The sequence below is a fragment of the Pongo pygmaeus genome, chromosome 2 (genome assembly GCF_028885625.2).
Source record: "Pongo pygmaeus isolate AG05252 chromosome 2, NHGRI_mPonPyg2-v2.0_pri, whole genome shotgun sequence".
In the NCBI taxonomy this organism is placed as follows: Eukaryota; Metazoa; Chordata; class Mammalia; order Primates; family Hominidae; genus Pongo; species Pongo pygmaeus.
Window position 1 is genome coordinate 120,397,317 of NC_085930.1, and position 22,757 is coordinate 120,420,073.

Here is a 22,757-nt window from a genome sequence, read left to right on the forward strand (position 1 = left end):
TCCATTTATTTGAGAAAAATATTTTTGCTCTTCTCTAGGTGCCGACTTATTAAAACTGACAAAGGAGGATTTAGTTCAAATTTGTGGTGCAGCCGATGGAATTCGGCTCTATAATTCACTGAAGTCAAGGTAAAATATTGTGAACTGTTTTGCTTGAAATAAGAATGTACCTTTCTTCGTGTGGGGAATTTGGGCAGAATGTGTTTCCACGCTAGGTTGGCGTGTGTGCCTGTGTGCGCCGTCGAGCATTGGCAGCATTGTGCTCACAAGAAGACTGTTTTGTGTACACCTTCAGGGCAGGCCCAGATATGATGCAGGCACTGATGAGGGCAGAGGTAGACTGTAAGACTGGTAGAAATGCACATGGGCAGTACTGATTTCTTGAAGACGACTGGGTTTGTTGCCAAGAAAACAAAACTTCTAATTTAGGTGAGCTATACAGAATCTATGGTTTTCAAGGTCATGACTATTACTAAACAGTTATTAAAAATGTAAACTAATTGTGAATTAAAATGACAGAAACTGTAAATTGTGCTGGCTTGTAAGAACCATTTACTATCATTGCTCTTTCTATACTTGTGGTGTGAGAATTCCATTAAAATTGAATATTACTGATTTTTAATTTGCTGACTTAATCTTGAAACTTAAATTTACCAGCATCTGACAGACCATCTCAATGGTTTAGAGTCTGGATCATCATATTAGACCACCTGTGATAGTTGGTGTGAGGTGTGTGGTTTTTATATTTTTATTAGTAAATTATTTTGTATAACAAAATAACATTATAAAGTTCTCATAAGGAAATAGAACTTAGATTCCTGTAGTTGTCATATGTGTACATGTGTAAGGCAGCTTTCTCTCCCAGGCTCATCAGTGGCATCTTCTGATTTCAGGTCGGTTAGGCCCCGTTTAACCATCTATGTCTGCCGGGAGCAGCCAAGCAGCACAGTGCTGCAAGGGCAGCAGCAAGCTGCAAGCAGTGCAAGCGAGAATGGCAGTGGGGCACCCTATGGTAGGTATTGAGGGCATCTCAATTCTGTCACTTCTGAGACTGTCAGACAGAAATGGGAAGGACTTGATTGAGCAGGCTTTGGAGAACTCTTGCTGTGTTAGGAATGCCAAGTTGCTCATGTGGGAGCCTTGACAGCAATGAGAGGTGGCAGCTCTAGGGTCAAGTCCATGGGAGAAGAGGAAACTGGCATTCTTTCTCAGTTATTGCAGCCACACTATGGGTCTCTTTTCATGTGGCCCTTCATGCCGGAAATATCTAACAAGTGGAAAAACTAGCTTGAATGCATTGAGTTCTGGCTTTTTTTTTTTTTTTTTTTTTTGTCAGATTTACTGAAATGATGAATGTAACACTGGCAGCTTAACAAAAAAGCAGGAGGTTTTTTCTTTCCTTTTTTGTTTTTCAATTTTCCTGACTAGATATGGGGAAAACTCTTAGAGCATAACATATGTGCAACAGTGCATGCGTGTAATAGTCCTAAGTGTGTGGACTTGTCACTGACAGGTGTTCGGCCAGCATTGTGCACCTTGTGTGTGGCGAGTCTGGTGCCGTGTTTTTATGTTATTGTAAATAATAATACACAGTACATTATCTTGGGAGGGCTTCTCATCCTGAGCATTTAATTGTACGGTATAGTGCTGGATTAGGACAGAGATAATCTTGGCATCTCCCTCATCTCACCTCTAAATATGGCCCTTAAAAAAAGCAAGCATTTTACAAGGCATATATTTTCTCATTTATAGTATGGATATATGGTAATATTTCCTTCTTTCTGTACTCTGAAGTAGAACAAAGGCAACACGCTCAGAACTTTAAAAAAAAAAGATGTTAATGGCATTCAGAGATGCAGTTATTTGCCCTAATAATAGGTAGAGCTCTGAAAAATGTTTTGTGGTTTGAATTTTACTGAAAAACTGGAAGGATAGCATCACTATTGTGAACTTTTCTATTTGGTATTATTTTGACTTCAAAAGCTCTGAATTTTGAGATTAAGTATACAGATTCTTAAAGGATAAAAATTTAAAGGAGATCTCCATGTATCATCAAGAGCTTATATACATCACTTAGATATGGCCAAGATTATAATATTTTGGAAGGTATATCCTCAAACATGAGTGTTTGTGGAGGGATATGGGGAAATATTGGATATTTTCCCATAATCAGCAAACTTTTTCTGTAAAAGGTCAGGTAGTAAATATTTCCATCTCTTTAGACCATACATAGGGTCTCTCACATTCAACTCTGATCGTTGTGCTAAAATAGCCATAGACAATATATAAATTGTAGATAAGGCTGTTCCAGTAAAACTTTATTTAAAAAAAAAAAAAAAACAAAAACACAAGTGGAGGGCAGGAATTGGCCCATATGGGCTATGGTTTGGTGACCCCTGCTCTAGATCATTTCTATATTCTTACTGTAATTTTAGTTCCAACTTTTATGTAATGGAAAATTCTGGGTTTCTATACTTACAAACCCCTTGTTTGGGGAAGTAAAGTTCTCAGTAATGATATTCCTGATCCATGTCTGGCTTTAATCAGTAATTGAGCAGGACCTACAAGAGTGAGACTCACTACAGATGTGCACTGTGCAGATGTCTGCTGATAAGTTCTGTGTAGCAAAAATGCAGAACACTGGATGGAATGTGACTGGGCCTTTCTGTAAGGAAGCATCACACTTCATTGTTTATATTAGCTTTTCATATAGTATCTTTTATTTAAAATTTTTTGTGGGGGAGGGGCATATACAGATAGCTTTTATTCCTTAGGATAAATTCCTAGTAGTAGGATTACTGGATCAAAAACTATAACGCTTAACTGGGTGTGATGGCTCACGCCTGTAATCCCAGCACTTTGGGAGGCCTAACTGGGCAGACTGCGTGAGCCCAGGAGTTTGAGACAGCTTGGGCAACATGGTGAAACCCTGTCTCTACTACTACTACTAAGAAGAAGAATAATAATAATAATAAGCAGCCAGGCATGGTGGCGTGTGCCTCTGCCATAGTCCCAGCTACTTAGGAGGCTGAGGTGGGAGGATTGCTTGAGCCTGGGAGGCAGAGGCTACAGTGAGCTGTGATTGTGCCACTGCACTCCAGCCTGGGCAACAAAAAAGGACACTGTCTCAAAAAAAAAAAAAAAACAAAAACAACTATGACTCTTTTAGGGTTCTTTTTGTATATTGCTAGAAATACATGAAGTATATATTATTTTTAAAAACAGCTTTCTTCAGGCATAATTTACATACCATAAAGTCCTCCCATTGTAAGTATATAATGGTATTTTAGCAAATTTAGAGTTTGGCAGCCATTGTCAAAATTCAGTTTGAGTTCCATTATTTCAAGAAGATCCCCCATGTCCATTTGCAGCCAATTCCTGTTTTTAAATTTTGAATACATGAAACTATATTCATTGAATAAAAATATAAAGAAAAATTCAAATCTCAAATCTTTTTGTCCAGGGATTTCTGTTAATGTTTATTAAATTATATTTGTGGATATAAATAATGTATTCTTATGTTTTAGATTAGTAGTTCAAGATTTCAAGGTAGTAAGATGGGGAAAGAAATAGTTTATTCCCATTTAAAATTTTTTTTACTTTTTTGGTACTTTGAAAGGTGTGACCTTCATACAGATCCTATAGATCAGGCAGAAAACAGATCAAAGATTACTGTTAAAATGCTTTTTTTTTTTTTTTTTTTTTTAAATTTCAGTTTATCATGCAATCTACTTGGAAGAAATGATTGCCTCAGAAGTTGCTCGAAAACTTGCGCTGGTGTTTAATATTCCTCTCCACCAAATTAATCAGGTTTACAGACAGGGTCCCACTGGTATTCACATTCTTGTTAGTGATCAGGTAAATCAAATCATTTGTTTTTCCTTTTCAGACTGGTATTTACTTTTATACATGTAATTGTAGAACTGTAGAAAAATTCTGTTGACCTCTTTTGAAAATACTTATGAGAATCATTTTTAGAGAGTTGGGAATCACTTTGGAAGAACTTATAACCAAGAGTTTCAGGCATCCTAGTGATAATATGGAATACAAGCCAAGGAAAACTGGCTTAGCCTCCCCCTAGCCCTTTAGGATGCAGCCAATCACTGGGGCACTCTAGCGATAGTGGCAGGCTTTGGCCCTTTTTATGAGGTGAGTTACTGGATGTGTTTTCCTTTTGTCTATTATTTGATGACTAATTTTAAAAAACATGTAAGATATATAATTTTTCCCCTAGTGATTGGTGGCAAGCAAGTAGTAATAGAAGAGCACTTTATGCAATTTTTGTTCGAGTCATCATCCACTGGAGCTGGCAGGGAATGTGCCCCTGTGGGTCACATAGGTGACCGACCAGGTCTCTCAGGGACCATTATGGACAGGCATAGTGAATACAAGGCAGTGCAGCACATGTGCATCTTTGCTGCCTCACACTGCCTTCATGAATTATCATTTTGGCCATTGAGTCCTGTGTTTGTTTGAGAAGAATATTTACTGTTTTAAAATCATTTTTAGTTAAGAAGTGACAGTTGGATCTTAATTGTACTTACGCATTTACTTTATCCTTCTAGATGGTTCAGAATTTTCAAGATGAGAGTTGTTTTTTATTCTCCACAGTAAAAGGTACTTTGCATGTGTGTGTGTCTTAAAATGGTGGAATCATGAGAGATGGTGTGTGCCTCTAATTAGTGCCTCTCATGTGTTTATTCTTTAAAATGATTGCTTTACTCATTTTAAGAAGAAAGTTTGATAAATGAATCGAGAATATTTCTAGTGGTTGTAACAGAAATTAGCGTATAAGGAAGAGGAGTCAGTCTTTCTAGATAACTGGGAAAAAAAATCTCAATTCATTCAGCCAGCGTCTTACTGAGCACTTTGTGTCAGACACCGTGCTTCTGTTGCTTAGTGGATCTATTGAATAAAACAGAATCCATGAAACTCCTATTGGGGAAAGCAAACCAAAATTGGCCAAGAGATACACAAAATTACCAATATGTTAAGTGCCATGAAGGAACAGGAAAGTGTGGGGTACTTATGGATAAGGGAGATCTGGGTTGAGGGGAATATGAAACTGTAAGGCAAGGCTTCTCTGAGGAGGTGTCATTAATCCTGAGACTTGAAGAATGAGAAGCAGGAGCTGGCCATTGGATTAGCATCCCCAGGCAACGTGGGGCTGTGTGCAAAGACAACACCTGGCTTCTTGGAAAGCCTGGCAGTGGGCCATGTAGCTGCCATGCGGTGTGTTAGGGCGAGCGGATCAGGGCGAATCAAAGCAGGAGGCCAGGTCTGGCATGCGGAGACCGGGTGATGATGGTAGTTCGGATTTACTTGAAATGCATTGGGTTGTCACTGAAGTTGTTTAAACAAAGGAGTAGTAATGTGACTAGATTTTTCTTTCACTTTCACAACTCTGTGGAGACAGATGAGAAGGTGGCAGAACGAGGCAGGAGATATCCAGGTGAAAGGTGGTGGTATCTTACAGGTTTATAGACAGGGTCCCAGTGGGCTCCACTTTTGAGGGAGGAATAGTTCTGACACCTGGTTTTCTGTGGAAAGTAACTGGGCAGATGGTGATCTCATTGAAGAGGTAAGTATGGTTGGGGTAAATCAACCAAGAGTTTGATTTTGGATATGTAGAAATGTCCAGTAGGCAGTTGACTATTACCAGTCTGGGGCTCAGATAAGCGGCCTGGGCTTGAGATGTAAATTTGGAAGCCTTCAGCATATCAATAGTGACTCAAAGCTGTAGAAGTTGTTAAAGTCATTTAGGGAGAGAATATGAAAAGAGAGCCAGGACCAGGCTTAGATGGCTTCAACTTTAAAGAGGAGGGATTCCTAAATGTAAAATTATTTGAGAAGACATCATACATTCATAGACTGTTTTAAAAGTCAGGTGAGCTAAGATCCAAATCCGGTCTTAGCACAAAGCTGCCCCTAGAAGAGGGAGATGTCATGTGTGTCAGGTGTCCCCAAACTACTGAAATACTGATTTTATTTTGCGCCTCACATGTTGCATATGCCATCAGGTTACCTGCAAGGCTGAGTTTTAACTCTGAACTGGTTCACTCTTTCAGAAACATCTTTAGCCTAGTACCCTTCTGCTCAGTCTTTTGTTTTCACAGCAGTACAGTTTTTACCTTGCATAACTGGCATTGTCTGGAAAAGACGACACATACTATAATTGCATAGTTTTGTTTTGTGAAACCAGTAGACATTTTTTGGTATTAGAAATCATAGGATCTCCCCTCTAATCTCAATTGACTTTTTTTTTTTCAAACTTTGTCGTCATGAGAAAAATCATTTTTTTATGAATGCCTATATTGCTTCTATTTACTGAGAAACACTAGGCAAAAGGAATGATACATTTTTAAAATATTTGAAATCTCTCTCTGAGTAGCTCACATTTTTCTGGAAAAGGTAGATGTACACATTTGCATTTACTCCCTCAGGTCCTCTGCCCTGACACAGTATATTTCACCTGTTCTGCTTCTAGCTCTTGCTCCCCTTATGGACAGCACTATTATTGTGTGTCTTGATAGATGTCCCCCTACCCCAGAACTGGCAGACAGTGTTGGAATGGGGGCGTTGATAGTGGGCCAGGCTTCGCAGAATGTCTAAAAAGGGAATGTGTACATGAAGTTTTTTGGGGGAAGAGGAGCTAGAGCAAGTTAATCTGCTTGTTTCTCTAGAATCATTTAAAGGTAACCTCTGAATTGGGAAGGGAGGTTGTAGTTGGCAGGGAGTTTTCCATTTAATAGGCTTAATTTCCTAAGCCTGACTGAAGAAATAATGTCTTTCCTTTTTCTGCAGCTGAAAATAGTGATGGCATCCACATAATTTTGAAGTGATGTCTTATATAGACTGAACTATATTCAGTACCAAATAGTCACGCTTAAAAGTGTGTGAAGACTGAATCCAAGAAGTCTTGGGATTGGATTTTACCATATGAAATGTTTCATATTGAAAACACAAGATGACCTTTCTAATGAGCTGTATGAGAGGTGAATCTCCTCACTGTCACTGCCATAGCCAAGCATCCTCATGAGAGTGAGCACATCAGCACAGCATGCATCCAGCTCTGGAGGCCACGGTTGCAGGCATAGCTGCCTGCTGCTCTGGCAGAGGCCAGTAAATACAGTTCCTAGAAGCAGCCTTTGCTGTCTTTTTACACTGTATGCGGTTTGGAAATGAATGTAGAAACTTACTGTGGGCATTTACCTTTCTGTGCCAGTTTGGCTTTTTATTGCCTGAACCTCATGCTGACCTGGAGAGGAGATGGGGGACAGCGCTGTTGTGGGGCCAGCAGTGAATCTGTATGCGGAGAGTTGTGTTGTGCTGATGTGGCCGTTGGTGGTCAGGTAAGAGGCTTGGCACCTTCTTGGAAGAAATCATGTCTGAGGGTGTACGTTTGATATGATCATGCCAGATTGGAGAAGATCCAAGCCAGGAAGATGGGCTTGAAGCAAACTGCATTATCAGGAGTACCTTGGTGAGAGGATCAGTGTAAATCCTAATAGGTACAAAGACTTTTGTGTTTTGGCTTTGTCACAGATTTATTGAAAAACTTTTTTGCTTCTGCTTCCATTTTTAGCATTTTAGTTTCTGGTTTTCATTTTTGGAGATTCCTTGCCTTTTAAACTCATGTGGTTTTTCTCTCGTTTTCTTTCCTCTCTCCCTCCATCTCTGACCACCCCCCACCCTAACCCCCCACCCCCACCATCCTATTAAACATTTTTAAAGCCCTACCCCAGACATTGGAAATAGGTGACCCAAGTAGGGGGAGAAAGTATTATTGTTGATAGCTTCTGACTAGGTGTTAAGGGATCTTCATTATGAACAAGATGAATTTTTTTGTGGAAACACTAGATGTTATCAATCAAACACTAAAATATACCATACAAATCCCTTAAGCCTCTCAAATATTGAGCTTTAGTACAATCATGGATAGACATTCTGGTGATGATTTAGGGGCTTTTTATACACCACATAATAGCTTCTTTCTCTATAAGAGTGCCTCTTTCATAAAACCAAATGCTTGTCTGCTAGCATACTTTTCAAAGGGAATCCACTGTTTTCTCACTTCCTTCCCATATCTCCGTCCTTCATCCAAAACCTTTCCAGAATCCATCAGCAAGCATGTTTGAGGCCTGTGGTGTAGGGGACTGAATTTTTTTTTTAACTTCTATTCCATTTTAATTGTAGGATAGCTCTGTCCATATACCCAGGTGTCCTGATTTGAATGTACTATTTGATCCTCATTGTGTTCAGGCAAAAAATAGGAAATGAGTAATTTTGAGTTTGCAATCTTTCCCAGAAGACAAACTACTTCAGTGGGTAAAAGCTTTGACATTTTATGTTTTATTCATAAAGGGGGTTAATTATTTGCTACAAAGAAGCACGATCTATTTTCATCATCGATTTGAAAATATCTGTAACTCCTATAGATCCTATAGGCAGAGAGTTTTCCTTTCTGACTTTTTCCCTTTGCTTTTGTGTGACCACGTGTTTTCTGTACCAGTCACTGGGGAAAGAAGTGAGTTTATCTCTTGTTTTAAAAGTTTTGCTTGTCTATTTAGCATTCCTTTTTGGGTCTCAAGATTTATGGAACAATAAATGTCATTTAATGCTGTGTGCTTATTTTGAATTCCTCATCAGGTTTTAGAAACGGGGTAAAAATACTTAGACGCTTATCAGACTTGAAATTATACTGAGTGGCATTGAACATGAGTTTGTCCCAGTGAAACAGGCTAAATAAATTTTGGCACCAGCAAATTTGTTACTTTGTTTTTTTAATAGTAGGATGTACACATTTCAGTATAATAAATGTTTTCTGATTGTTTTGCAAATGTGTGTCTCATTTAAAAATCCCAGTTCCTGCTACTGTCACTTCATGTCATAGAATCAAGGAGTTTCCCTGTGTGTGTTCTGAGCCAGTCTAAATGTAATAAGAGGGTAGGCTCATAGTTTTTTCCTTTTCATTTTCTGAAAGCTGATGCAACTGAGGATATATTATTCCATTAACTGTTCCAGACTTTAAAAGGAAGCAAACCTGATTTTCTTTTCTTTTTTTTTTTTTTGAGACGGAGTCGGGCTCTGTCGCCCAGGCTGGAGTGCAGTGGCGCGATCTCGGCTCACTGCAAGCTCCGCCTCCCGGGTTCACGCCATTCTTCTGCCTCAGCCTCCCGAGTAGCTGGGACTACAGGCGCCCGCCACTACGCCTGGCTAATTTTCTTTGTATTTTTAGTAGAGGGGGGGGGTTTCACCGTGTTAGCCAGGATGGTCTTGATCTCCTGACCTCGTGATCTGCCCGCCTCTGCCTCCCAAAGTGCTGGGATTACAGGCGTGAGCCACCGCGCCCGGCCTGCAAACCTGTTTTTCTTACAAGAGGTTCTCCTATTTTGTAAATGAGGCCAGGGGTCATTGAGCATCAAGTCCAATAGCTGTGATAGGTTGGTTGTATCCCGGCTCAAAAGAAATCATGTATAGAAGGCTCTGGTCGTTTAATTTTTGTTTTGAGACGGAGTCTCACTGTTGTCGCCTGGGCTGGAGTGCAATGGCACAATCTTGGCTCACTGCCACCTCCGCCTCCTGGGTTCCAGCATTTCTCCTGCCTCAGCCTCCCGAGTAGCTGACATTACAGGTGCCCAGCACCACACCCGGCTAATTTTTGTATTTTCAGTAGAGATAGATTAGATAGATGATAGATGGGGTTTTACTGTGTTGGCCAGGCTGGTCTCAAACTCCTGACCTCAGGTGATCCACCCGCCTCGGCCTCCCCAAGTGCTGGGATTATAGGCATGAGCCACCATGGCCGGCCTTAAGTTAATTTTTTTAATAGAAACTAATTCATAATCACTGAAGTAAGTCTGTTATATGCTCATTTATTGAAGTTGCTTCCTGCATCAGTCCTCCTCCCCCATCTCCACAACAGTGGGTATAAATGTATATTTAAGTAACTGCTATGGTATCCACACAATTTTTAGACCAAGGAATACTGGAATATATCATAAGGCAATAAAATGACTTTAATGCTTACTCTGATAATCGTGCTAAGTCCATTTATGGGGAGATTATATATATATATGTGCTTTCTCTTCCTAGAATGCAGCTGACATAATATATCCTTAAAAATACTTCTAAAACTGCCTAATAAAGGTATTGCTAGTCATGAGAACACATCTTGCTTTTGCCGTTTCACTTAAGTTTCTCATGAGCTCTCGCCCTTCAGTTTGGGGGAGTGGTGGTTCGGAAGGGCTAGCCACCATGAACACCTAAGTTTACAATGAAGGTGGCGATTGATAGGTTCTTAATAAGGATCATAAATACGGACAGCATGGAGCAAGAATCAACCACAGCAGAGAGTAGGGTCATTTTATCAGATTTCAGGTAACATCAGGAAGGTCTGCATTTGGAAAATGGTTTTGCTTGGATGTGTCTGCCATAAAATCATAGCAATAAAACCCTCTGACTTAATTTTTTTTAAAGCATTGCAATGGTTTATTCAATTTTTATGAGTCTAAAAGGTACCAACACTTACTGATCTGAGTTTTAAGTCTGTAAAACTTTTGAGTAGCTATGGTGTAACCTGATTTTTAAGATTTCAAAATAAGCTTGAAAAAAAATCACATCCATTTTACATGCATCCATTCATTACTTCTAATTGATTATACTACACATAACTTAAGCCTTAGTTCTTTCTCTTTAAGGTTCCCCCCCAGTTTTATGAGAGGCATGGACATAATTAGCTTTTTTCCTTTAATAAAAATGCATTATGTGCTGTAGCATACACCAGAGCTTCTACTTTCCAATCAGGCAACACAGACTCTGAGCTGCTTTTGTTTTTGGTCCCTAGAGGTGTATATGACAAGTTGACAGAAACAAAAAGGTGAAGACCCTGCTCCACCCAGTATAGAGTCCTCTTTTCTTTGGTGTCTCATGGAAACCTATTAACATGCCTTCCACATAAGTCTCTACATATAAAACTATCAGGCATTATGAATTTGCAGTATAGTCACTTTGATAAAGTTGCTATTTTATCTTCAAAGTGGAAAAGTCCTGCTAATCAAAATGGGATTGTGAATTAAAGTAGGCCACTGGCTTAAGTATCAGGTAGAAAATCAACAGCTTATTTTTTCTGCTCAGTTTGTGCTAACACTGATGGTCTTTTTGAGGAATGCTGATAATGCCAAGGGTAGAACTTTTGTACCTAGGAGGTACCAATCTCTTAAGAGATCCAGGTTTCTGGCATGGTCCTAGCTGCATTGAGACCACTTGTCACGTGTTAACTGACACAAGGCTTTGATTTGATTGTTTCACAGCAGAATAAAGGTGAAAACTATCACCAGAGTAACTGCAATCCATACAGAAGTCTTTTACCTGTAAATGCCTTTCCCAATGGAGAATCAACAGATGGGGTGATGGTGGAGTAGGTCAGGAAGACTCAGGTCTTCTAGAGGAAAGGATGCCTCATCACCCCTTGGGCCCAGGCAGCTGCTGTCAGAGAATGACACAGCACCTGCACAGTCGCTGTCCACTTCCTGCCACTGCTGTCGGTGGGGTGACGGGAGCAAAGTAGGCGTGGACTTTGACATGAGGGAGCTGAGCCTGGAAGGATGAAGAAAAAAGTGGAGTCTTTACACAGGTATTTTTAGGATTATGGTCATGATTCTAGAAAAACCTATAGCCCTCTTAAAAATCTTCGCCTTAGTTCAAATAGAATTTATGCTATAGATTAGAGCTACTCCTGTTACTCCCTTCACCGTCTGCCCGCCATTAGTACCTTCTAAGGATAAGTGAAAACACTTACGTTGATATGCATTGATATGTTTCCACCCAGGGGTAGTAACCAGCCCTGTTTACAAACTTAGTGAATGTTCTCTACAGCTGTAGCACCCTGGATGGGGCTGTTAAATGCAGTTGCCTAAACTTAAAGCATAATCAAGAAAACAGTGTAGGTGAACTATATGGAAAAAGCCAAATTCTGTTAAGCCCTCTTACCTGGAAATTAGCCAAGAGAGTTCTACCTCCCACTCATAATGACCTTAAATTGCCTGCCTTTAACATAGGCCTTTTTTCTTTTTTTGAGACAGAGTTTCACTCTTGTCGCCCAGGCTGGAGTGCAATGGCGCAATCTCAGCTCACTGCAACCTCCACCTCCCGGGTTCAAGCGATTCTCCTGCCTCAGCCTCCCAATTAGCTGCGATTACAGGCGTGCACCCAGCTAATTTTTATATTTTTAGTAGAGACGGTTTCACCATGTTGGTCAGCTGGTTTCGAACCCCTGACCTTGTGATCCGCCCGCCTCGGCCTCCCAAAGTGCTGGGATTACAGTTGTGAGCCCCCATGCCCAACCCAACATAGGCTTTCTTATAAGGGCTACTATCACCAGACTATGGAATCTCCAGCCCAGACCCAACTCAAGTTGAATCTTCCAGGGTGGAGTCTAAGCAAGAACATTTTGAAGAAGTTTAAGGTAACACTATTGTACCGGATCAGTTTGCATAACTATTGCATAACAGAGAAAATGAGTGTTGATTGATAGATTTATTTTGAGATGGAGTCTCACTCTGTGGTCCAGGCTGGAGTGCAGTGGTGCAGTCTGGGCTCACTGCAACCTCTGCTTCCCAGGTTTCAGGTGATTCTCCTGCCTCAGCCTCCAGAGTAGCTGGGATTACAGGCGCCCACCACCACACCCGGCTAATTTTTGTATTTTTAGTAGAAATGGGGTTTCACCATTTTGACCAGACTGGTCTTGAACTCCTGACCTCAAGTGATCCACCCACCTTGGCTTCTGAAAGTGTTGGGATTACAGGCGTGAGCCACCGCACACCTGGCCCCGGTCTGGTTCTTGATGTTTTCCTTTGGTGCTTAGAAATGTCAGGTGTGACCGACTCCCCTGCCCCACACCTACCCGCATCCGCTTGATGCCTGCACGGGTAACCTGCTGGCAGTCGTACAGCTCAAGGCGCTCCAGGCCTCGGCAGTTCTCTAGGTGTTCCAGGGCCACATCAGTGATGAGGAGGCAGTTGTCCAACTCCAGTACCCGCAGCCTCTCATGGCCACAGGTGCTGTTGCTCAGGTGCAGGATCCCATCATCTGTGATGAGTTCACAGTGGGACAGGCTCTGGAACAGGGAGACATGAGTAAATGTTTGCAGGACCCTTATTCCAAGGCTCAAGTCCTAAAAAAAGCTGGAAGCTAGCCTTTTTGCCCTTCTGCAATGGGATGACACAGCAAGAATGCCCTCAGCAGATGCCAGCCCCTGGACTTCCCAGCCTTCAGAACTATGAGAAGTTTCTGTTCATTACAAATTATCCAGTCTGTGGTAGCAGCACAAAACAGACTGAGACATTTAATCAGGCAGTGAGGACCAAACACAAAGCCTTGGGGCCCTTTGGTTATGGGTTTGCTACACTGGGAGTGGCTTCTCTCTTCTAATTGTGTAAAGATGGAAATAAAATTTTCAGGGGAAATTTCAGAGTTTACCCCCTTGAGAGCAGTTTTATTGGCCAGTTCTCCATTTGAGGGGATGCCAGTGAAATCAATGCATCTAATGTCCTTGTTCATTTAGAAAATTGCACAAATAGCTGTGACCCAGAGATGTACTGAGCATCTTTGAAGGTTATAATCAAATAGACCTTGAACAGTGTGATCTGACATTACTGACTTCTCTTGGGTAAACAGTAACGGTTGCAAAAGTTAAATTCAGATGAATATTATATAGCCAAATGACATTTATGTAATTCTCTTAAGTTCTCTATATCAAAAACAGTTTCAGACCTGACAGTTTCCCCCAATGCATATCAAATGTAAGATTCACCCTACCATAAAAACTAGAGAGGCAAAAGTACTGTATCAGTGTCCCATTTGTTCATTTGTTCCTTCAAATATATGAGCTCCAACTCTGTCCCAACCCCCACATGTGCAATGATGAGTAAAAATATACTTCTCTGCACTGGCAGAGCCCAGACTGGAGAGTCTATAAAATCAAATAATGCTAATCTTTTAAACTGAAGCTGAGGTGCTTTGAGAGCATATGATAGCAGGATTTGTCCTGGGGAAGAGACCACCGAGTTGATATTTGAAGGATTAGGAGCTAATCCTAGGAAAGAGAGCAAAGAGTTTGTTGTGTGCAAGGCCCAGGGGTAGCAGGAGAATGGCAAGTACTGTTTAGGAAGAAGGTCAACATACAATAGGTGGGAAATAAGACGATGCATGTAGATGCAGATAGAATTGGGGAGGTAAGGGCCAGATCACAGAGTTGTGTAGGTTATGTAAAGAAATTTAGTTCTGATTCCAAGGTCAGTGGGAGGAGATGTAAGGAGAATGTGATGTTACAATTGTTTTTCAAAAAAGATGGAAAATAAGTGTTGGTGAGAATGTGGAGCAATTGGAAGTCTCATATGCTGCAGGGGTTATTTCGATGTTTCTGACTGAAATGCATACATGTGTTAACCAAAAAAACAGGAATACTGGCTGTAATAGCCCCAAACTAGAAGCCGTACTCAAATATTCAAAAGTAGAGAAAGGATAAATAAATCACAGTGTACCCATTCTATAAAGCAGTGAGAATGAACAATATGCAACTACATGTAACAATATGGATAAGGAAACCAGATGAGTATACATGATGATTCCATTCATATCATTTAAATAAAATACAAAAAGAGGCAAAACTAATATATGCTATTTGGAAGTCACGACTTTTGGGGGATCAGTGATTGAAAGGGAGCAGAAAAGGCCTTTCCGGGGTCATGATAATGTTGGCCTTTGATCGGGGTGTATTCACTTTATGGAAATGCATTGATCTATACACCAATGATAAATGTACTTTTCACATGTATATTTTACTTCAGTAAAGTTAAAATTTGAAAAACCACTCTTGACTGCCAAATTTTTTAGTGCGAAAGTGGATACAGTTTAGAGCAAGTGAATGGCCACTGCAGTCTATGAAGCAAGGAAATGTCTGAGAGTTTGGACTTGACAAGTCCTGGCAGAGGAGACCTGAGTGGATGGGTGTAAGGTATTCCTGCAGAATAAAAAATCTAAGACATTGTAGTACTGGTTGTAACAGCCCCAAACTAGAAACTACTGCTAGAAACTAGAACTACTGGCTATGTAACTAGGCAGCAGAGTACCACCTCGAAGGAAGGGAAGCTAGAGGAGAGGAATTCTGTTGGACCTTGATGCTTGAAAAGATTCTTCTCTGAGCTTGATCTTAACAATGTGGAATATATTTCCTTTCTCATGAATCGAATCACTCTACATCGTTTACATCAAATAGTATTTATGTAATCAATGCTGTTCATTGGTTTTTAGCTTTTAGAATTGACTTAAGAGTAAAGCCAGAAAACTGGTTCTTTAGGAGGCTGTTTAAAATTGGTAAATCAAAAAATAGAAGTTTGATTACTTACAATAAAATGGAATGAGAAAAAAGTGTCTCTCTGTATATGTATATATTTCATTTTCTTTTTTTAAAATTTGTACTTATTTTTTTTGAGATGGAGTTTCGCTCTTGTTGCCCAGGCTGGAGTGCAATGGCGCAATCTCGGCTCAACGCAACCTCCACCTCCCAGGTTCAAGCGGTTCTCCTGCCTCAGTCATGCATGTGCCACCACACCTGGCTAATTTTGTATTTTTAGTAGAGGCGGGGTTTCTCCATGTTGGTCAGGCTGGTCTCGAACTCCCGACCTCAGGTGATCCACCCACCTCGGCCTCCCAAAGTGTTGAGATTACAGGCGTGAGCCACCGTGCCCAGCCAATTTCATTTTATTTACATATGGATTCACACATACATACGTGTATATTTACAAACACAGATTGGAGAAAGATGATGGAGGTGGTATATGAATGTCAATTTCTCCATTGTTTTAATATAGGGAAATTCAGAAATCTGGAAGTTAGCAGTAACATATGAGACTGAGGAGATACTGTTATATTAATTGAAAAACTTATGTACTGGCATATTCAGGTATTCATAGAAATTTTTAAAAACTGATTTAAGGAAAATCAGAGGGTGCTTGACCTGTTCCGAGTTAACAGGAAAATCTGCTGCCAACATGGTTCACACAGCAGTGGGGCCTTCTATATTAACACTAACAACGTAGTCAATAGTCAAAGCTGTCTGGTTCGGGCCAATTCTGCAGAGTAAGTGTCATTATTCCCTTTTTACAGATGACGGCATTATGGCTCAAAGAAGTTGAGACTTGCCAATTATACCCAGCTCAGGCTGGCCTTAAAGCCTTTTCTCCTGTCATGCACTGTCACTCATCCCTGGTAGGAGTGATGCATTCTAGAAGTTAGCAGTTTATATCACATTCCTGACTCAGAGGTGGTTAGGGTAGTGGGGCAGAAGATGCAGAATGGGAGGTGGAATTGCTTTTAATTGCCGTCAGCAGTTGTCTTCTGTTCCATGGATGTGGTGTGGATGTGTGTGCATGAAAGAGACAGGGAGGACAGGGACAGAAAAAGACAATCACTTTTCATTGCACAAAGAATTCCTCAAAACGGACAGAAACTGGCCAAGTGATAGTTATCCCTGTGTAGGGAACATGGCAACTGGAGATTTTTCTCATATTCCTGGTACTTTTTTTTTTTTTTTTTGATGGAGTTTTGCTCTTGTTACCCAGGCTGGAGTGCAATGGCGAGATCTCAGCTCACAGCAATCTCCCCCTCCCAGTTTCAAGCAATTCTCCTGCCTCAGCCTCCCTAGTAGCTGGGATTATAGACATGTGCCACCATGCCTGGCTAATTTTTTGTATTTTTAGTAGAGACAGGGTTTCTCCATGTTGGTTAGGCTGATCTCAAACTCCCGACCTCAGGCAATCTGCCTGCCTCGGCCTCTCAAAGTGCTGGGGATTACAGGCGTGAGGCACTGCGGCTGGCCTGATACTTTTTAAAGTAACTTTTTGTTTGTTTTTTTTTTCTTTTTTTTTTTTTTTTTTGAGACAGAGTCTCACTCTGTCGCCAGGCTGGAGTGCATTGGTGTGATCTTGGCTCACTGCAACCTCCACCTCCCGGGTTCAAGCGATTCCCCCGTTTCAGCCTCCAGAGTAGCTGGGACTACAGGCGTGTGCCACCACGCCCAGCTAATTTTGGTAGTAGAGATGGGGTTTCACCATCTTGGCCAGGATGGTCTCAATCTCCTGACCTTGTGATCTGCCCGCCTCAGCCTCCCAAACTGCTGGGATTACAGGTGTGAGCCACGGTGCCCGGCCCTCTTGAATTTTGTCAAATTCTTTTTCTGCATTAGTTGATGTGATCATGTAATTTTTCTTCTTTAGTTAACATGGTTGATTACATCAGTCAGTTTTCAAATATTAAACTACACTTGTGTCTCTGGAGTAAACCCTGCTTGGCCATGGTATTATAATTATTTCTATATATTGCTACATTCTATTTGCTAGTATTTTGTTACAGATACTTGCTTCTATGTTTATGAGGAATATCAGTCTAGTTTTCTTTTTTTGGTACAATTTTTGTTTGGTTTTGATAACAGGGTATTACTGGCCTCGTTTAAAAAAAAAAAAATTGTTTTGGGAGGCCGAGGCAGGTGGATCACTTGAGGTCAGGAGTTTGAGACCAGCTAGGCCAACATGGTGAAACCCCGTCTCTACTAAAAATACAAAAATTTGCTGGGCGTGGTGGTGCATGCCTGTAATCCCAGCTACTGGGGAGGATGAGGCAGGAGAATAGCTTGAACGAAGGAGGCAGAGGTTGCAGTGAGGCGAGGTCGTGCCACTGCAGTCCAGCCTGGGTGACAGAGCAAGACTCTGTCTCAAAATAAAAAAAAGAGTTGTAAAATGTTTTACTGTCTTATTTCCTAAAACAGAGTGTACAGAATTGATGCTAATTCAGGTCAGGTGCGGTGGCTCACACCTGTAATCCCAGCACTTTGGGAGGCCGAGGCAGGCAGATCATCTGAGGTCAGGAGTTCGAGACCAGCCTGACCAACATGGTGAAACCCCGTCTCTACTAAAAATACAAAAATTAGCCAGGCATGGTGGCGCATGTCTGTAATCCCCCCGCAAGGCTGAGGAGGAGAATTGCTTCAACCTGGGAGGTGGAGTTTGCAGCGAGCTCAGATTGTGCCACTGCTTTCCACCCTAGGCGATAAGAGTGAGACCCTGTTTCAAAAAAAAAAAAAAGATGTTCATTCCTTAAATGTTTGGTAGAGTTCCCCAACAAAACCATCTGGATCTGGACATTTCTCTTTGGGGAATCTTAAAATTGCAAATTCAATGAAAGCAGTAATCAAATATTTAGATGCCTTGCCTCCCAAGTTAGCCCAATTAATAGATTTTTGAAATCAAGAGAGATGATACCTTACAGAAAGAGAACCCAAACAGCTTCTTGCTGTGGTGGGAGGGCTCTTTCATCTTTAACAGGTGAATAATGTCAGAAAAACTCAGACTCACCAGGGCTTGCAGTTTAGGACAGTGAATGGAGAGCTGGATGAGTGTGCTGTCGGTTATCTGGAGAGAAACACGCTGTGTCAGTGTGGTTTCTACACCAGAACTTAATACCTAATCCTGGCTTCTCCTGAACATGAGAATCAAGAGGTGTAAAAGAGAATTAAAAACTCATCTCAAACACTCTGGGGCTGGGAGCTCCTCTCTTCACCAGCACTCTAAAATCTGCCCGCTTCTAGAGATGCAAAACTGTTCTTTAGTCTCTCTTCTGGTGCCCCAAGGAGGCTTGGGGCAAGGGACAAAGAGGGAGTGGGCAAGGAGGGTTCCCAGGATTCTCCTCTTTGGAGTCACCCCATCACTGGACATGCAAGCTTATTTTATAGAGCTATCCTGAACTTCTCTTCTGTAGTTCTGTCTGATGACTGAGAATGGCCAAAAGTTCACACATCCACTGCCATGGCCTTCACAGGTTTCCAACCCCTGCCACTGAGGTTGATCAAAAAGGGTCAGGATGATAGCGAGTCAGTGTCTCTGGCTGTGCTGCACTGGCCAGCAGTGACTAAGGAGCAGGCTGCCCTGCAGGGCTCTCAGGAGTCCACTCACCAGGATGCATTCTTCAAGATCCATCTTCTCCAATTCGTGGCAATTCTGGAAGAGTCCACAAGACACACCCCACATGTGAGTCAGTGGTGACAGCAACAATGGTGGCTTGCCCTATCCCTCTGAGTATTGGCCCAGTGTCCTTGTTCTCTTCTATTAAGAAGTATGCCCTGTTCCTAAAGCTACCCAGTAAACCAGCACTTCTGAGCAGCTGCCTTTTGAGTTACAGTGCTTTGGAACTGGGAATAGGGCTGCCTCTGGCTGCATTTCCTTCTCTCAACTTGTAAAGAGAGTTGTCTACAACCTTCCCAGTGGCTCGCAGACATTAGCAGGTAAATTTCAGCCATAGCCTGGACTCTGGGAGGGCATGGGGATGGGGCACTAGGCCACACTGTGGGGGTTGGGTGGAGGTAGCCAAGTGTATCAGCAGCCCCAGGAGGACATGGGTTCCTGGCAGCAGGTCCAGAGGGGCCCCCAGTGGTCAGTGTTTGCAGGGCAAAGGGCAGGGTACAGCCCAGTTAGGGGGAGCTGCTGAGAGGCCAAGTTGGGGTCCATATGAGGAATGGAGTCTCCTGCCAGGAGGAGGCTGGTCCCACTTGACCACGCATGAGGCTCAGACCCTTTACAGAACCCTCTATAGGACTTCCCTAGATTTCTGGCTAACTGGAAAAACTGTAATACACACCCCAAGGATTCTACTCTACTTTGTGCCTGTCTTTTCTGAAGGTAGTCTTTTGCACACCCAAAACCACTCCAAGTCACTTTGAATTCGGGAGGTGAATTAGAGTTTGGTTGTATTCTTTAAATCTATGCCTTACCCGAGCTAAAAGTGTAAAACCTGCGTCAGTCAAATGGGAGCATCGGGCAGCCTCCAAAATTCTGAGGAGAAAGTGGGTACAGGGGAGAAAAAGGTACCAACTAGTTAATAATGGAAACACATATTTTATGATGCATACTTGAGTCTCTTCTGCTCTTTGACATGCTTTTGCTTCTGTTAACAGCCCTTAAGGAATGTGACCTGCCCAAAGCCCCAAAGTTCCATCCCAAACTTGGAAAGTAAATCCAAGAATCTTCCTGCTTTACCAGCATGTTGTTTTTAAATAGTATTCTAATATTTGTTTTTTGGTTTTGTTTTTTTCTTGTTTTGTTTTGCAAACAGCGTCTCATACTGTCACCCAGGCTGGAGTGCAGTGGAGCATCTTGGCTCACTGAAGCCTCCGCCTCCCAGGTTCAAACGATTCTCCCGTCTCAGTCTCCCAAGTAGCTGGGACTACAGGTGCCCACCACCATGCCCAGCTAATTTTTGTATTTTTAGTAGAAACGGGATTTCATCATGTTGGCCAGGCTGGTCTCAAACTCCTGACCTCAGGTAATCCACCCACCTCGGCCTCCCAAAGTGCTGGGATTACAGGCATGAGCCACCATGCCCGGCCTTGTTCACTTTTTAAACACATTTAAAGTGAACTTTTCTCAACAAAATCATCTTGAGATTTACTGCATTTATGGAAATTCCCAGGTACCCTGAAGGAAATATAAAAAATTTGTAGACAATGAAAAATAAGTTAATTCTCAATTACCCATGCTTAATAGGGATGGGTGCATGAATAACATTTCTAAGTTAAACACTCCCTTACAGCAATAATTTTGACCTCCTTTCTGGCCAGTTTTGATCACCCAAATTCCTTCTACTAAGCAGAAATATCTAAATGATATAGTACCTTCTCTACAACAGTAAGAAAAATTGGTAAAAGCAGAAATATACAATTCTTAAAAGATACAGAACTGGTGTGAGTGTGGGAATGGATCAGTTTCATTGGGAAGTAGAGATTTTTAAAAAGTATCTTTTTTTCTGCCTCTTGGATAAAGTTTAAGGTTGCTGGTTCTGAAGTCAAACTATTGTTACTATTGTTAAAATTTTAATATTCGTAGCTGGTAATGATAATCTATTACCTTGAGGATCAGAATACAAATTATTGGTTTTTTGTTTTTTTTTTTTTGAGATGGGGTCTCACTCTGTCGTCCAGACTAGAGTGCAGTGGCACAATCTTGGCTCACTGCAACCTCCGCCTCGCAGGTTCAAGCGATTCTGCCTCAGCATTCCGAGTAGCTGGAATTACAGGCACCTGCCACCAACCCAGCTAATCTTTGTATTTTTAGTAGAGACGAGGTGTCACCATGTTGGCCAGGCTGGTTTCGAATTCCTGACCCCAGGTGACCCACCCACCTCAGCATCCCAAAGTGTTGGGATTACAGGCATGAGCCACCATGCCTGGCCTAAATTATTATTTGTTAAAAACAAAACTTTTTTTTCCTACTGGGGAAGAAGCTAAGTAAGAAGGTGATTGTGATATTCCCCTCATTCTGTCCGTTTGGCAGCAGTTCTGGAGGAGAAGCTCATGTCCTTTGGATGTGAGGCTATCACTCTGCTCACTATGTGCTCACTCGGGTGCTTAAAGCAATAACATGATGAGGTAAATTAGGTGGGAAACTGTGTGACATTCGTTAAGAAATTAAAGTTTGGATTCACTGGTGGTAGACATTTTATACTGTCCCAGTACATCCTCCAATGAACTGGATTTATACACTGCACCACCCCAATTTACCCAACAAAAGCCAACAACAACATAACTACTGCCTCTACCACCACTACCTGGCAAGCCTGTCCTCTCCTGCAGGAAGCCCTCTTGGTTAACTCAGCCAAACTCTGAGCTGCAAAGCAAAAAGTGCAGTGTACTCACTGCAGTCGCGGACAGTTCAAACCCAGAGCTGTAAGAGAGGCATCTGTGAGGTTGCTGCAACCCGAAAGGCAGAGAGCCTGCAGCCGGTGACAGCCCCTGCATATCTGCACCACACCTTCATCCGTGATACGCTGAGGAAAAGCAGCACAGAAAGAAAAGTCAGAGGACACCAGCAATACTAAAACGGGAGCAGCAGAAAAATATCTGCTGTTGTTCAGTTTTGGTTGCTGATTACTAGCATTTTATCCAAATAACTTCAACAAAGTAAGAAGTAGAGGGTAGACAGGTACTTGTGTTATCTCTGCATAGCTTTAAAATATTTTAGCAATTTAGATAAGATACATGCATCCAGGAAAAAATAAAATAAAATTTTTAAATAATATAAATGGAGAATAAAAGTTTAAAATTCCATTTCTCCCTCACTAGTCATCAAAATATAGATTTTTTCCATAAAATTTATAAACTCATAATTAAAAAATCTGATTAAAGAACTTTTGAGGCTCTCCTAGTTTAAATGACATTAATATTTGATTGGATTTCTGCAGATTAATGCTTTAGATATTTACAATATACACATATATTTCATCAAATGTTTTAGACAACAGGAAAATTAAATAAATCACAAAATTATTGATAAATACCTTAAATTCTATGAATTTGGCCATGAAGATTCAAAATAATATGTTCACTTAAACAGACTACTTGATATAGAAATAAACACGCACATCTATATTATACTTCAAGCCATCAGCCAGTGCTATCCTACACATAAATCAAGGTCCTATTTTTGAGTAGTCCTGGCCCATACGGTCAACATTTGTCCATAAGATAGTTTCTGGTTTTTTTCCCTACCACTAGGGACTCTAAAGATTTATAATATATTCATTTAAAGCTGAATGCAAGGGTTTTCCCTTACCTTTCTCAAAATCTATGTTGCCCTTGAAAACCTGGTAGGATGTAGCAAGCATCCTCTTCAATTATCAACATTTACAATGGCAGTGAAGGACCAATAGTT

General features: G+C 41.3%; 2 protein-coding genes across 6 annotated transcripts in view; one reads left to right on the forward strand and one right to left on the reverse strand.

Annotated features, from left to right (window-relative positions):
• Positions 1 to 8,840, forward strand: part of UBP1 (upstream binding protein 1) — a 52,690-nt gene extending 43,850 nt beyond the window's left edge. For 2 of the 3 annotated variants that reach the window (XM_054483778.1, XM_054483779.1), the window contains 5 exons: positions 39 to 129; positions 894 to 1,012; positions 3,716 to 3,858; positions 4,566 to 4,617; positions 6,805 to 8,840. In XM_054483778.1, the coding sequence (XP_054339753.1) occupies positions 39 to 129; positions 894 to 1,012; positions 3,716 to 3,858; positions 4,566 to 4,617; positions 6,805 to 6,842 (443 nt within the window). In that variant the 3' untranslated portion in view covers positions 6,843 to 8,840. Of the gene's footprint in view, positions 1 to 38; positions 130 to 295; positions 430 to 893; positions 1,013 to 3,715; positions 3,859 to 4,565; positions 4,618 to 6,804 lie in introns of those variants that run through there. The other variant, XR_008501774.2, reaches the window with a different exon arrangement.
• The window catches only part of FBXL2 (F-box and leucine rich repeat protein 2), a 131,532-nt gene that overhangs the window by 10,713 nt on the left and 98,062 nt on the right, over positions 1 to 22,757 (reverse strand). For 2 of the 3 annotated variants that reach the window (XM_054483780.2, XM_054483783.2), the window contains 6 exons: positions 21,743 to 21,873; positions 19,823 to 19,883; positions 19,008 to 19,052; positions 18,411 to 18,467; positions 12,905 to 13,117; positions 10,468 to 11,598 (listed from right to left, as the gene is read on the reverse strand). In XM_054483780.2, the coding sequence (XP_054339755.1) occupies positions 11,491 to 11,598; positions 12,905 to 13,117; positions 18,411 to 18,467; positions 19,008 to 19,052; positions 19,823 to 19,883; positions 21,743 to 21,873 (615 nt within the window). In that variant the 3' untranslated portion in view covers positions 10,468 to 11,490. Of the gene's footprint in view, positions 1 to 10,467; positions 11,599 to 12,904; positions 13,118 to 18,410; positions 18,468 to 19,007; positions 19,053 to 19,822; positions 19,884 to 21,742; positions 21,874 to 22,757 lie in introns of those variants that run through there. The other variant, XR_008501775.2, reaches the window with a different exon arrangement.